Source organism: Nyctibius grandis, chromosome 15, assembly GCF_013368605.1.
Source record: "Nyctibius grandis isolate bNycGra1 chromosome 15, bNycGra1.pri, whole genome shotgun sequence".
NCBI classification, from domain to species: Eukaryota; Metazoa; Chordata; class Aves; order Nyctibiiformes; family Nyctibiidae; genus Nyctibius; species Nyctibius grandis.
The window spans coordinates 4,194,622-4,207,590 of record NC_090672.1 but is presented as its reverse complement, the minus strand read 5'-3'; the positions used below and the strand labels follow the sequence as shown (position 1 = coordinate 4,207,590).

At 40.0% G+C, this 12,969-nt stretch overlaps 2 protein-coding genes across 4 annotated transcripts in view; one reads left to right on the top strand and one right to left on the bottom strand.

Annotated features, from left to right (window-relative positions):
- The window catches only part of RAB40B (RAB40B, member RAS oncogene family), a 29,712-nt gene extending 26,740 nt beyond the window's left edge, over positions 1 to 2,972 (bottom strand). The window contains exon 1 of the mRNA XM_068413156.1: positions 2,936 to 2,972. Within this exon, the coding sequence (XP_068269257.1) occupies positions 2,936 to 2,957 (22 nt within the window). The 5' untranslated portion in view covers positions 2,958 to 2,972. The remainder of the gene's footprint in view (positions 1 to 2,935) is intronic.
- Positions 2,973 to 4,092: 1,120 nt separating this feature from the next.
- Positions 4,093 to 11,908, top strand: LOC137670387 (ketosamine-3-kinase-like). Of its 3 annotated transcripts, XM_068413208.1 has the most exons (7): positions 4,093 to 4,237; positions 6,525 to 6,676; positions 8,117 to 8,208; positions 8,705 to 8,787; positions 9,193 to 9,315; positions 10,068 to 10,204; positions 11,631 to 11,908. In XM_068413208.1, the coding sequence occupies exons 1-7, from the start codon at positions 4,097 to 4,099 to the stop codon at positions 11,665 to 11,667; spliced, it is 765 nt and encodes a 254-aa protein (XP_068269309.1). In that variant the 5' UTR covers positions 4,093 to 4,096; the 3' UTR covers positions 11,668 to 11,908. The 3 variants fall into 3 exon arrangements, with proteins under 3 accessions (XP_068269309.1, XP_068269307.1, XP_068269308.1); XM_068413206.1 differs by having other exon boundaries at positions 10,068 to 11,908; XM_068413207.1 differs by lacking the exon at positions 4,093 to 4,237 and adding an exon at positions 5,902 to 5,956 and having other exon boundaries at positions 10,068 to 11,908.
- Positions 11,909 to 12,969: the final 1,061 nt, after the last annotated feature.

Genomic DNA, 12,969 nt, shown 5'->3' with positions numbered 1-12,969 from the left:
AAACATATACTAAAATGAAGTATGTAGGGAGCTGAGGGAAAGGGGTGATCTTTGGAGTTATTGCTCCCTCTTCATGTGCCGTTAAAATAAATTCAGGTTTCTAAAACAAGGTGCATCCCCTCTAACCCCAGGTGCTGGGCCGGCAAGAAAAACTGCAAGCGACTGAACAAAGATTTACAAGAAAATCTCATTTCCTAAACCTTATCCTAATGCATGTTTACTGCCTAAACTCTACACTAGGCCCTTTATGACCTTCTTGTCCTTTGCTTGTAGCATATCTGCCAGCAAATGTAATTTAAAACAAATTAATTAAGAAAATCTTGTTAACCCCAACTAATTCCCAAATATGAAGAGAAAATTTAGTAGTGTCAAACAGGTATAAAAATACATTTGTACAAAGACAGACAGAAACAAACATCAAAAAGAGAGCAGTATGCACAAAGTATCTCTCCACATGAAAAAGACAACTTCATGAAAGGTCTTTATGTCCTTGGACCCCACACTTTGCCGAAAGCACGTCTAATTCAGAGGAAACAAATACACCGTACACATAGGACTTACTCTGCATTATCTGCAGCCGAACATAAGCCCTAAATTGAAAGAGATATGTCTATACCTTATATTTCTACTCAAAAGAAAAAGAGAGAAGTCCTTGACTAATAAAGTCTGTTTGTATGGGTATGATGCAATGTCAATTTACTGGTCTCTCAAAAAAAAAACCATCTTAACATGCTTATTTTTATTTCAGGATTGCAAAGAAACACGTGAACTCATGAATATCGTTGTATCATTCCTCAGTAATTTTAATCCAGTGCAAACAGAAGAATACAAAGCGTGCTGCAGCATTCACCCATGGACATCAAAGGACCACATTATCTGTGCCAAACAGGCAATTTTCCCTCTAGCATACTCATGCATCCAATAATTGCACCTCTTTATCATCCAGTCATCACTTTATGGAATCAAAGTTCTGTTGGAGGTGAGATAATAAATTTGCAGCAATAAACTACAGTTTCACAGGCGCCAGTGTTTTGCTGTTGAAGGTCTATATATATATAAAGATAGAGACGTGCTCTTCTTCCAGATGCATCGTCTGTCAGAGCTTCTATTTCAGTTTTTAATTTGAGATAGGCTAAATGTAGTCGTAGTAGTCATTTGTACTTTTCCTGTGGAAGCAGCTTCTAGGCAGCTGGAGTACAGCCCTGGGCATCAGGAAACTAGTGCTGTAATCTCAGTTCTAACACAGACTTCCTTTACGAATTCAGCCAGCTTACTCAAACTCTTTTTGCATCAGGTTTCCAGACCTATCAAAGGTACTTGCTGCATCTGTTACAAAGGAGTGTCATGGGATTTCAACCACAAATTTCAGTGGAGTGCTTTGAGATGCTCTAAGAAAAATGCTGAAGTACAAACTAATCATTGTATCTTGCTTTACTGAAATTGTACGTGTTTGATTTTTCCCAAAGTTCACTAAGGAAGAGTGAGAAAAAAACCCAAGCATGTTCATAACAATGAACTTGCAATTAAAGGTCATTTGCCCTTATTTTTAAATTTAAAAATATGAAGAGTTTTTCAGTTGTTGAAAATGAAAAACTAATGCTTTTCAAATGACTGTTTTGATGCCATAAATAGCAGAAATCTGGAATGTTTCCACTTTCCTGAGTATTTCCACTTATCTGACATTTACGTGTAATCATGTTTAGAGCATAAATCTGTGCCAAGCCCACGTTTATTTTGAGGGCAGCTCATGGTTATACTTTATACAGGAACTAGTGAGCCAGAATACGCCCACAGATCTTTAACCCATCACCTGTCTGAATGATATAAAAGAAAATACATTTGCTAACCCACTTTCAATCATTAAGATAACCTGGTTAGGGGCAGCTGAAAGGAGAAGTAATGACATGTATATTGCTTTTTTACTGTGCCATACAGAATTAGGCCAAACAAAAGTCAGAACTGCAAATAATAATAATTTTCTCTTGATCAGGATAAAAAAATAAAAGACTCTCAAACAGCTGTATTTATGGAAAAACCCCCACTTTTTTACCCTCACAAAGAGCATAATTTCTTATTCTTTATTACTAAAATGATCCAAAAAACCCGAACATTCCCCATTAACTTCTTGTTGATGGGCAGAAATTTGTGAACAACAAAACCCGTTGGCAATCTGGCATAGCCTGTATCAAAAAGAGAGGAAGATAAAGCCAAAACAGTAAAATCTGGGAAAAAAGATCTCTTATTTCTGTTTCTGCAACAAGCAAGAACAAGTCCTCTGGGTTTGGCCACATTTTCATTCAGATTCTGCCCCAAATCATGCCCCTGAAGTCACTACAGAAACCGTGGAAAACTAATCCATGAAGGCATTAACTCCTCAAATGAACAGACACATCCATGACTCCGAATCCAATGTCTCCGCATAATCAGAACAGTGGCCAAATTCTGCTCCTAAGGTCTATCTCAGTCTGTTATTTTGATAACAGAACTTCTCATTCTATTTATCTGCTCATACAGCTGACCCAAGAATTTAAAAAAACCCCTATTTCTCTGTCTTAGGCGAATTATGTTTAAGGAAAGAGAGGAAAAAAAACAAGCACTAACACCAAATCTCAATTAGTGTTTTATAAATCATCTCTTTCCATAATGGAAAATCCTACATCCTTCCTGATCCACCCTCTCAGCCTATCCATGGATGTGGGAGAGGAAAAAAGACAAAGAGCCCACAGGGCATTTCTCATACATTCACACTAACAGAGGCTTGGAGCCCAGAAAACCCTAATGCATATTTTCCATTTATATATATAAACCAAGCAATAAAAGGCTACACATACCAATTAACCTTTTCTCTTCTTGTACATACTGTCAAGCAGTAAAACAGAAATGAGCAGCTGCAGTGCTTTTTTATTCAGGATGTATATATTAACTGGTGACTCACCAAATAATTTGCAGCCCAGCATGCCAGTTGTCTTCTCCTCCACAGAAACAAACACTATTTTAAACAGAAAGTTAACCACTGTGGATCTTGCAGGCAAGCCAGCATGCATCAGAACAGGATAAATATTGCTGGTAAACCCCAACTGGAAAGAGGAAAGGGGGTGGTTCCAGTAGCATACTGCAAGCTTTTTAAAATACTGAAATAGGAATAAATAATACATGGTGGAAAAGTGGCTCATGGGCTTTGATAACCAAGAATTAAGTTCTCAGGGGCTGCACAGTGTTTCTCATCAATCTTTTGAGGGGCCTGAGTGCAGATGGGAAATTAACAATTGAATAGAGTTAACATTTGTTATCACTTTGTCTGTTATTGACAAAGAATCAGCAAGATTGATTAATAGCTGTACAAACACCCTCTTGATTGGCTAATAATAAATCTAAAGCCATTTTGAAGCACCATCTTAGTTGGTCCACTATTGTTTGTATGGAGGGGATAGCCAGATTAGTTAGCTGCTCTACTATTAATAAAAAGCGTTAAATAATGAAAGAAGCCCAGGGGTTATGTAGTTCCTGGGACTGGTCTATTAGGTTCACCACTCATTCTGGCAAAATTGTTTTAGTTCTTGATGACTGTAAATATATAGAAAGTATTATTAAAATGGATTAAAGGAGTATCAATATCACAATTATTAATTCCTACTGACGCGCTCTTTGGGGGGACAACGCTTGTGCAAGCGCGTTAAGAATCAGTTGTACTTCACGCCCGGGTACAGCCGCGGGAGGTAACGCGGAGGCGAAGCCCCTTTGCCTCCTCCAGAGCCGCAGCCGCTTCGCTCCCCCCAGGCCAGGCCGCGGCAGCCCAGCACCCCGCTCCTCCCCGTCTGTCTCTGAGAAGCCATTTTACGCTTCTCCCTTCCCCAGCCCGGGATAAGCGGCTCCTTACAGGTCCCTCCCCAGCGCTTACAGCCAAGCCCTCGCCCTTGACCAGTCCCTGTCGCCGGCTGTGCCCACAGCAAGGCCAGGACCACCCGCCAACCTCCCCTTCCCCACCTCAGCCGCCGCCGCCATTTCGCCAGCCCCGCCCGCCCGTGCCCCGTTGGCGGCGCCGCGCAGGCGCAGCCGCCCCGCGCAGGCGCAGTGCCGCGCTGGCCCCGCAGGCAGCATGGAGGAGGCGCTGAGGCGGGAGCTGGGCACCGCGGTGCTCAAGCCGACGGGGCACTTGGGGGGCGGCTGCATCAGCCAGGGTCGGAGCTACGACACGGACCGCGGCCGGGTGTACGTGAAGATCAACTCCAAGGCGGAGGTGTGGGGGGTCAGGGGTCGAGGGGGGCGTGAGGCGGGGGGCGTGTGGCGGGCCCCCGGGCGGGAAGAGGAGCTGGGCGGCGGGCTGGCCTCAGCCGGTCCCGGCCTCTTCTTGATGGAGGGAGGTTTGCCGGCTGCCCACAGGCAGTACGGTTTCGGCTGCCGGTGTCGGGGAGGTGCCCTGCCGCCGGGCATGGAGGTCTGCTTCGTGTGGCAGCTTCTGCTCTGTGAGGCTCTGGCCGGCGGCTGCTGCAGGTTTGGGGCCTGGTTTGTGGTGGAGGTGCCCGGGGATGGGGAGGCCGCGGTGGGGGGAGACACTGGGGTGGGAAGCAGCCATTCTGCTGGGATGCTGTTGCAGAGTCAGTATTATTTGTCTAGGGCGTGCAGCACAGTGGCATGCTGTTGTCAGTTATGGCTGGGGTAATGGTGGTATCACAGTGGCTGCATATGCTGTGAAAGTGTCTGGAGCAACTGAGAAGGTATAAACTTACCTACTGAGGGTATGCATCCTTCTTTATTGTACCAAAATCAGTAATTCCATGCACGTAAAAAGGACCTTTTCTCAATAAATGATATTTTCCACAGTAGTTCAAGATTTGTGCTTTGTCCTTTCAATACCTGGTACCAGCTACTGTAGAACGTAGATATCTGCATTTGATTGAGATAAGTGTAATGCAACATACCTTATGGCATCCTTATTTCCAAAAGCAGAGATCAGGTGGAATGTATTTTAAAGGTACTCTATGCTTGTGTCTGTCAAATGAATCGCTTCACTGGAAGAACAAAAGTCAGAACTTGTATTTGCCTTTAATAGTAAACAAACGTTTTTGAAAGCAAGTATGCAAATATATCTGTTTTTAAATTTGTCTGTGCTTTCTGATCATGTCGGAGCTGGATGGATGCACTGAGGTGGTAACATGGGACAATATGGAAAGGTTATCCTGCTTTACATTAGACTGAAAATAACATGAATTGATAGCAGCATAGCCCTTCCACCTAGGCCTTTGTTTAAGGTGTATTTAAGTATACACTCCAGCTAGCCACAACATAGGGCTTGGGAAAAAAGATCTGGATAGATTTTCTATTCAGTAATCATTTAATTTGCTATGCTTTTGCTTGTGTGTGGATTCCGCATGCTGATTAAAGCCAACTTTGACAAACTGTATTATAATGCTGTGCTGTGTGTGCAGCAGTGGGTGTATATCAGCAGTTCCTTTAGAAAAACAAAGTTCTTTAGAAAACACTGTGGTTTTTACTCTATTAAAGTTAACGGCTGACTGTAACCTAGTATGATGCTTTAGACAGAGATACAGTATTTACTGAATTCCTCTGAACAAAGCTATCTCATGGCTCAGTAATTTGGCAGTTCTTCATTCTTGATCTGTAGGCTTTGGAATTTTTAGTCCATGTCTATTGCAAATTGTCCTTTGTGTTTCGTGTATTAGTACTAAAGGGCTAATATTCTATTTTATTGATTATATTTCCTTGCTTTTGCTTTTAGCAGACACCCTAGGTTTCCCAAGTACCTTTCTTGCGATCTCTGCCTAACTCTTCTACAGTAGCATTTCTTCGTGTGACTGATGTCAGTGGAGGAACTCAAGAGAATAGATTTTACTTGATGTGGATAACAGTTGCAGAAATAGGTCCTAAATTCAGAATCTCTTCAAAGCAGATGCAGTTGGTAGTGGCTTGGTTCTAAGGGCTTCTCTTTGCAAGTGTGGTAAGGGGCGTTTGGCTTCTCTCATTGATATTAATTTTTTTTTTTTTTTTCCCCTGTGAGGCAAAAGAAATAGGCCAGGGAAAATCATTCTGTGGCTGCCAATTAGACTATTTAGAAGATGGCTATATTACTAAGCAGTCTGTCAAGAAAGTCATGAAGACTATGAATGTCAGTACCATCTTCCAGTCTCTTAACTGGTGATGTGTATTGCCCATAGCTTTCTAGACATTTGCTGCATAATCCATTAATAACACATTGCTTACATTTTATATCTATGCAGTTTGCACTCCTTTAATTGTGACAGATTTTCTAAGTTATTTTTGTGATTACAGAGAATGCTAGAACCGAAGTCACTTCCATGGAGTCGGTTTATGAAGTGAAATTTCTGTAACTGTAAAATTATTGTCAAGACTGGTGGTGTGGATCTATCTGTATCTTGTATGTGCAGTAACCACTTGCTCCAAGCTTTTTATTTAACATTTAAAGTCTTGATTGGTTTTGTGAAAGAGCTTTGTTTACCTGGGACTGGTGTTCCTAGAGACTAATGCTTTCCTTTAATACTTGACAGGCTAGAAGAATGTTTGAGGGAGAAATGGCAAGTTTGGAAGCCATCTTGAAAACACAGACAATAAAAGTGCCTAAACCCATCAAAGTTATAGACTTGCCTGGTGATGGTGCTCTGTTTGTGATGGAACATTTGGAAATGAGAGGCTTAAACAGGTGAAACACAGTATTATCTTTGCTTCCTTTAGCCAGAAATTTTGACTGTTATGACAATTAAATCACTTTTTTCAGAGGGGAAATCTTTTATTTTTTAAAGCAAGTCAAGATACATTTGGGAAGTTACACAGCCGAGAACTATATAAAATACTTCATAATGCTTCACTTAGCAAATAGGTCATACATCAAGAAGTGAGTGTGATTTTTCTTTAGTTGGGGTTTGTTTGGGTTTTTTGTAAGTAATTAGTGATTTTTACAGTAAGGTTCCTTTTTACAGTTAGGAGAATTACCTACCTGGTCACCTGTTTTGTGTACTTGCCTTTGGTATAAGAACCAATATTTAATATTGCTTGTCATGATTATGCACAGGCACTTCCCCAAATGAATGCATCCTGATTTCAGTATTTTTACAGACCTCACCTTGATTCTGATGGTTTCAAACTTTTGGCCCTCCTCTGTGGCAAACACTTAAGTAAATTAAAATATGATGAATACTTTGTCTGGTTCCATTAGGGCGGTGGGCATGACCAGTTTTTCATCCCAATCTGAGAAATTCTACAGCCATCTTAATATCTTATCCCTCATCCTGCTCATCTGCAGTTTCTAATTCATGAAGAGCCCCCAGTGAGCTCTTGAGAGAAAGAGCAGAAATCCGGTTGTGTTTGGACTGATTGAGAAGAAAAGTGTGCAAATGCAACCTTTGGCATACAAATTTCAGGGGATAGCTGTAGTCTGTGTTAACAGGGACAAAATGAAGAAATAACTGTACATTAAATGACAGTGCCTTGAGAACCGGGAAAGACGTGAGAGGTCAAAGACAGGAAAAGGAACAAGCTTTTGTTAACATGGGAGGCAACTAACTGTAAGAGTTGTTTGTAATTACTGCAAGACTTTTCTGAACTGTGTAGAGGATAACCTTTATTAAAAATAGATAAATAAGGCCCACCTGACTCTTCCATCTTCTAGGCCTTTTAGAGAGGAGAAGCCAAAGACAGAGAGACAGAGATATAAAGAAGAGGATGAGTCTTGTTTGGCTCTATTTCCCAAAGACAGTTTGCAAAAAAAAAAAAGGCAAAAAAAAAAAAAAGGCGTAACATGTTGTGCTTGCTTTTCTTACAAATATCTTACCGAAAGTTCATAGAGGAGTGATATCACACAGAAATCAGGATTGATAGTTTCTCATTGTTACTAAATTTATGATTGCTGCTCACTTTTAATAGTGTTGTCAGAAACAACCATGTAAGTACGTTTTGTTGTATGTTAATACATAATCTTTATAGGAAGAGGAGGTGTTTATGACTGGAATATTTTGAAAATGTACTTTGTTAGAGATGCAGAACTTCTTTTACTTGCTTGATAAATCTTTTCAATTAGTTCCTGAAATATCAAGAGCTGGATTCATGATGTGTCCGTGTTGCTAAGAATACTTTTGTTTCTTAGACATGCAGCAAAGCTTGGAACACAACTGGCTGATCTTCACCTTCATAACCAGCAACTTGGAGAGAAGCTGAAGAAAGAAGAGAGCACAGTTGGTACAGTACACAGCTGTTTGCAAATTTAACCTAGTTAATAATACTCTACAAAACAGTTAAAATAGCTTTTGTTATTTCAGGATAATTCCGTCTTCTTTCACTAAAGATACTATGAAAATAGATTTGGATGAAACACCCAGGCAGGGGGTCTTCTTTTTGCTTTTGTTTGCTCTATTTGGATCTCTGTAAGCAAAACATTTACTCAGTTTGGGACCCTTGGGATCCTGAACCACAGTTTCTGCAAGGACATGGTATCAGAGGAGATATGCTACCTCCAAATATAATTATGAAGATTATAATATAGCTGCTTTACATCAAGCTTTAAATTTAAAAACCAATCGCAACAACCATTGTATCAAAAAGAGTATTGAGGTGCAATTTTTTTTATTCTCAGTAGAAGCAGCATTGTACCCTTGTGTAGTTTTTAAGGTCCATTTGCATTGTAGATACTTAGACTCTTGTCATTAGTATTGGATTTTTGTCTTTGGTTTGAAAGGTAAAGGTCAAGGGCAAATGGAAGTCCAGTTTGTGGATCAATTTGGCTTTCATACAGTTACCTGTTGTGGCTATCTTCCACAGGTAGGTTGTACTTCATCAGACTGACAGAATTTTAAGTTTATCTTATTTTCCCTTCAGTGACACAAAGGGCCAAAATTATCATAATAGAAATTCATTTATTTCTGTGGAGTCATAAAAAAAGAAAAAACATTGGTCAGCCTGCTAAGGGAAGTAGTGCTTTGGACAGCACTTCCAGCTGCATTGGACATTCATAGCTCTTCAATTGCTTGTTTTTTATGACTTAGAGAAAATTATTTATTCCCCAAATTTAATGTTTTAAGATAACAGTCTATTAAATGGTAACATTTACTGTCCTGGATGGTATCAGCACAAAGGCTGTCTAATCCTCCAAAGCTTTGTTTGAAAAAGAAGAAAATCTGTCTTTTGCGTGGTGTGGAACTAACATCTGCAATCCTGTTCCTGCAGGTGAATGACTGGCAGAATGACTGGGTGACTTTCTTTGCCAAGCAAAGAATCCAGCCACAGATGGACATGATTGAAAAGAATTCAGGAGACAGGGAAGCAAGAGAACTTTGGGCACAACTTCAGGTAGGAGAAGTTCTCTCAGTTCTCATTATAGTGATAGCTGGGTATCAGTTGTGTAGATTTTCTTTCCGTAAAACAAAGTTCCTGCTTGTTGCTATGCACCAGGTTCTGTTGGTAAGAGACTCAAGCTTTTAGGGATTAAAATGTCCTTTATTCTAAGGTATAATGGCTTTTGCTACATCATCCTGTGCTAATATTCCAAAGTGAATGTGTGCCAAATAGCACTTTGCCTTACGGTTTGGGAAATACTAGATCAAGTTCACATTTCTCATTCCCTGTAACATGCTAGTGGTGAGAAATGTATATAAGCAGTACTGTTCTGCACATTATCTGTTCATTTAAGGTTTGCATCTGTTGAACTGACTGCAGCTATTTGGGTACTACTTTGCAGAAATCTCTTCAGGGTGGGTGAGAGATACCTGAGCCTTCTAATGATGAAGTGGGTGGTTGTGGTGGTTGTTATTATTAAAGCTGGTCAATATTGCAGCACCAAATGTAGTTTTCAATTTTTTATTTTCTTAGTGCTAAAAAACATTTGGATGACTGCTGTTCAGCTGCTGACTTTTATGAAAAATAGAAATCCTTTTGATGGTCTCAGCATCTCTGTTGACTAGGTCCTAAGCTGCTTCAAGTTATGGTTTTTTTTAAGACTTTTAAGAAGTTTCAATTCATGCTCTGCATGTGTGCAGATAAAACTCTGTAATCGTTCACCTTAATATGTAGTACTTACAAGTCTTGCTTTTTTCTCCTTGCAGCTGAAGATACCCACTTTGTTCTGTGACGTAGAAATTGTTCCTGCTCTCCTGCATGGAGATCTCTGGGGAGGAAACGTAGCTGAGGATGATTCTGGTCCAATTATCTTCGATCCAGCTTCTTTCTACGGCCATTCAGAGTATGAGCTTGCAATAGCTGGGATGTTTGGTGGCTTCAGCAGTTCTTTTTACTCTGCTTACCACAGTAAAATTCCCAAAGCTGCAGGGTTTGAGAAGCGCCTAAAGCTTTATCAGCTTTTTCACTACATGAACCATTGGAACCATTTTGGTACAGGGTACAGAGGGTCTTCTCTAAACATTATGAGAAACCTTATAAAGTGACTTTCTACTTAAGCAGAGTACTTCTTAATGTTGCTTGGAAAACCCCATACTTGGCAGTGCAACTACAGGAGTAGTAATGTTAAAAAAAGCTACTAGACCCTTGACCTTGTTGCACAGCTAAAGACCTAGAATCAATGAGTCCTGCTGAATATCAAGTGTAACGTAGTCATCCCTTTTTAGGATAGTTGTGAATAACTTTATGAGGGAAATATCTAAGGAAGGAGTTTTTTCAGTTGCACAAAAGATCTGTTGATGTCAAGAAAGCATTGTATGCTTGAGACTAGGCAAGTTAATACTAGTCAAGCACTCGAGTGTAAGTTATTTGGAAGAAGTTTTCTCTTCGGGACCAGTTGTGCTTCAGAGTAGAGAAATACCGGGGTTTGTATTTGCACCCTAATGGCAAACATTGGAGAAGCGTTTGTGAAATGGAAAATTGCTTTTCTCAGTTACTGAGGACATTGCTAAAAAAGTTGCTCATTGCTTTTTGCTGTTCCCCTGCCATCTTCATGGTAGGTTGCTCAGACTCTTTCAGCTCTTCATGTCCAGTTATGTGCATGAAAACAATGTTAACAAAATATTTTGAAAGTCAACAAGAAAATTATATGAAAAATGATTTGGACTTGCTATTCATTATGCTAATGTGATTCTATTGGATGGAGATTGCTTCCTGTTCTGTTACAAAGCAGTGTGAAAATGCTTATAATTTTTTCTGGCATGCACATTTTGGTGCTTCATGGCATTCGTGTAGGCTGTTCTGTGCTTGCTGGTCAGTGGGCTCTTACCTACAGCAATTTTATTTTCACCAGAACTAGTTCTCTTTTCTTTTTGGATTATGCTTTTGTCCAGTAGTGTGCATTCTTAAAGATCTTTCCAGGTAAGACACTTTACATGCACATGTCCTGTGAAGATGTACTCTCTCACTAATACAAGCAGAAGGTGTACATTTGACTGTTGTCACTGCCCACAGGATAATGCCATCTGGTCATGGCATAGGCTTCACTTAAATTTTCTGTAGTTTATAAGCTAACATTTTTCTTCAGTCCCCACTAAGTGCACTTTGTAGTTTTTGGGATAAGAAACATGAAACCAAAGGAAGTTAAAATGTAGGTCCCGGAACAGCAGCTCTACACCCCTGTCAGAAGTTCTTGAAGGACACCTTTGCAGACTAGCTGTTTCTTGTACCTCCAAGATGGTGATACTAAAATTGTACTCTTTTTGATGTAGGCTGGTAATGATATTTCAGTGCAAGCGTACCAGGTAGGTGAGAGATGCATGATTCCTAACATGCGTTTTGAGTGTTTGGGAATGACTTTAACTAATTAAAATGTTTTTCACTGGATATTGTCAGATTTCTAAGGGTTTTTTAGTTGCTGGTTTTGCAGTTGTAAGAATTGGAAGCAAGTTTAGAAAAGACTATCACTTGATATAACTTTCTCTGCTTAACCTACAACTCTTCTCACTGGCTGTTTAACTTTTGCTACAAGAAGTTTTAAAGCCTTGCTTGGTAGAATAGCTTTTACCTTGTTGCTTCAATAAAAAGTTTCCCAGTTGATTGTTGTCTCTGTTTTCTGAATTCAAACCTGACAACTTGCATTCGTTCGTGGGGAGCTACTTGCTCTAACCTGTTGAAGGTCCCTAGTTTGTTAGACAATTATGGTCAACAGAGGTGTTGATGGGAACGTTCTCATGGATTTTAATCTGGAGCAGTGTGTCACTGAAGAAAATTTACGTGTTGTTCAGTTACAGTGTCATCTGAGGTCCTATCTGTGCCTTCAAACTTTATGTATTGTACCAGCTGTTTGGATGTTGACGAAATGTCATGTGTGTGCCCATAACCTTATCCCATTCACCCAAACTGAACACTGCTCAGTGCAGCTGATTGAAGAAATGCTGTGGAATTTTAGCCAGCACTCAGTCTGGTTGGCCCAGGGACGGGGTGGAGTCACCGTCCCTGGAGGTGTTTAAGAAAAGACTGGACATGGCAGTTAGTGCCATGGTCTAGTTGCCATGGTGATGTCAGGGCAACGGTTGGACTCGATGATCCCAGAGGGCTCTTCCAACCTGACTGACTGACTGATCCCTTAACTGTTTATTTCCATATGCCTTCATAATAATGTTAGAAGTTATTTAACAAGGTCATTCTGTTCACAAATCTTCCACAAATCAAGATGTTTATTTTGCTAAAATACCTAAATACTTTTTATCATTAGAAGGTGAAAAGTGATATGAAGGTGGATTTGCTGTCAGTCATAGACTTGAGTGATAAAAGGTAAGTCTTCAAAGATCACCTTTTCCTAACAGAAATGAATCAAAATATTTTTGTGATTGAAGGAAAAATGTGTTGTATGCAAGTTATGTAAATAAACAGTTGTAATTAGAGTTTTAATTTAAGGGATATTATGCTTTTTCAAAGCCATTTTGTGCTACAATTAAAAATGGAAGGGGTGTAAAGAGGAATACAAATGGAATGTAACAGCAAGCTCTACTGTACCATGGATCCCTTGGTTTTGAGTTCTTATAGACAGCAGTTGAATAGGGATGGAGAAGGGGTTGAAATCTTTTC

Coding starts and splice junctions, on each gene's coding strand:
- LOC137670387 (XM_068413206.1), top strand. CDS start 4,097: ATGGAGGAGGCGCTGAGGCGGGAGCTGGGCACCGCGGTGCTCAAGCCG. Junction 6,677..8,116: donor GAAATGAGAGGCTTAAACAG/GTGAAACACAGT, acceptor TTTGTTTCTTAG/ACATGCAGCAAAGCTTGGAA. Junction 8,788..9,192: donor GTTGTGGCTATCTTCCACAG/GTAGGTTGTACT, acceptor CTGTTCCTGCAG/GTGAATGACTGGCAGAATGA.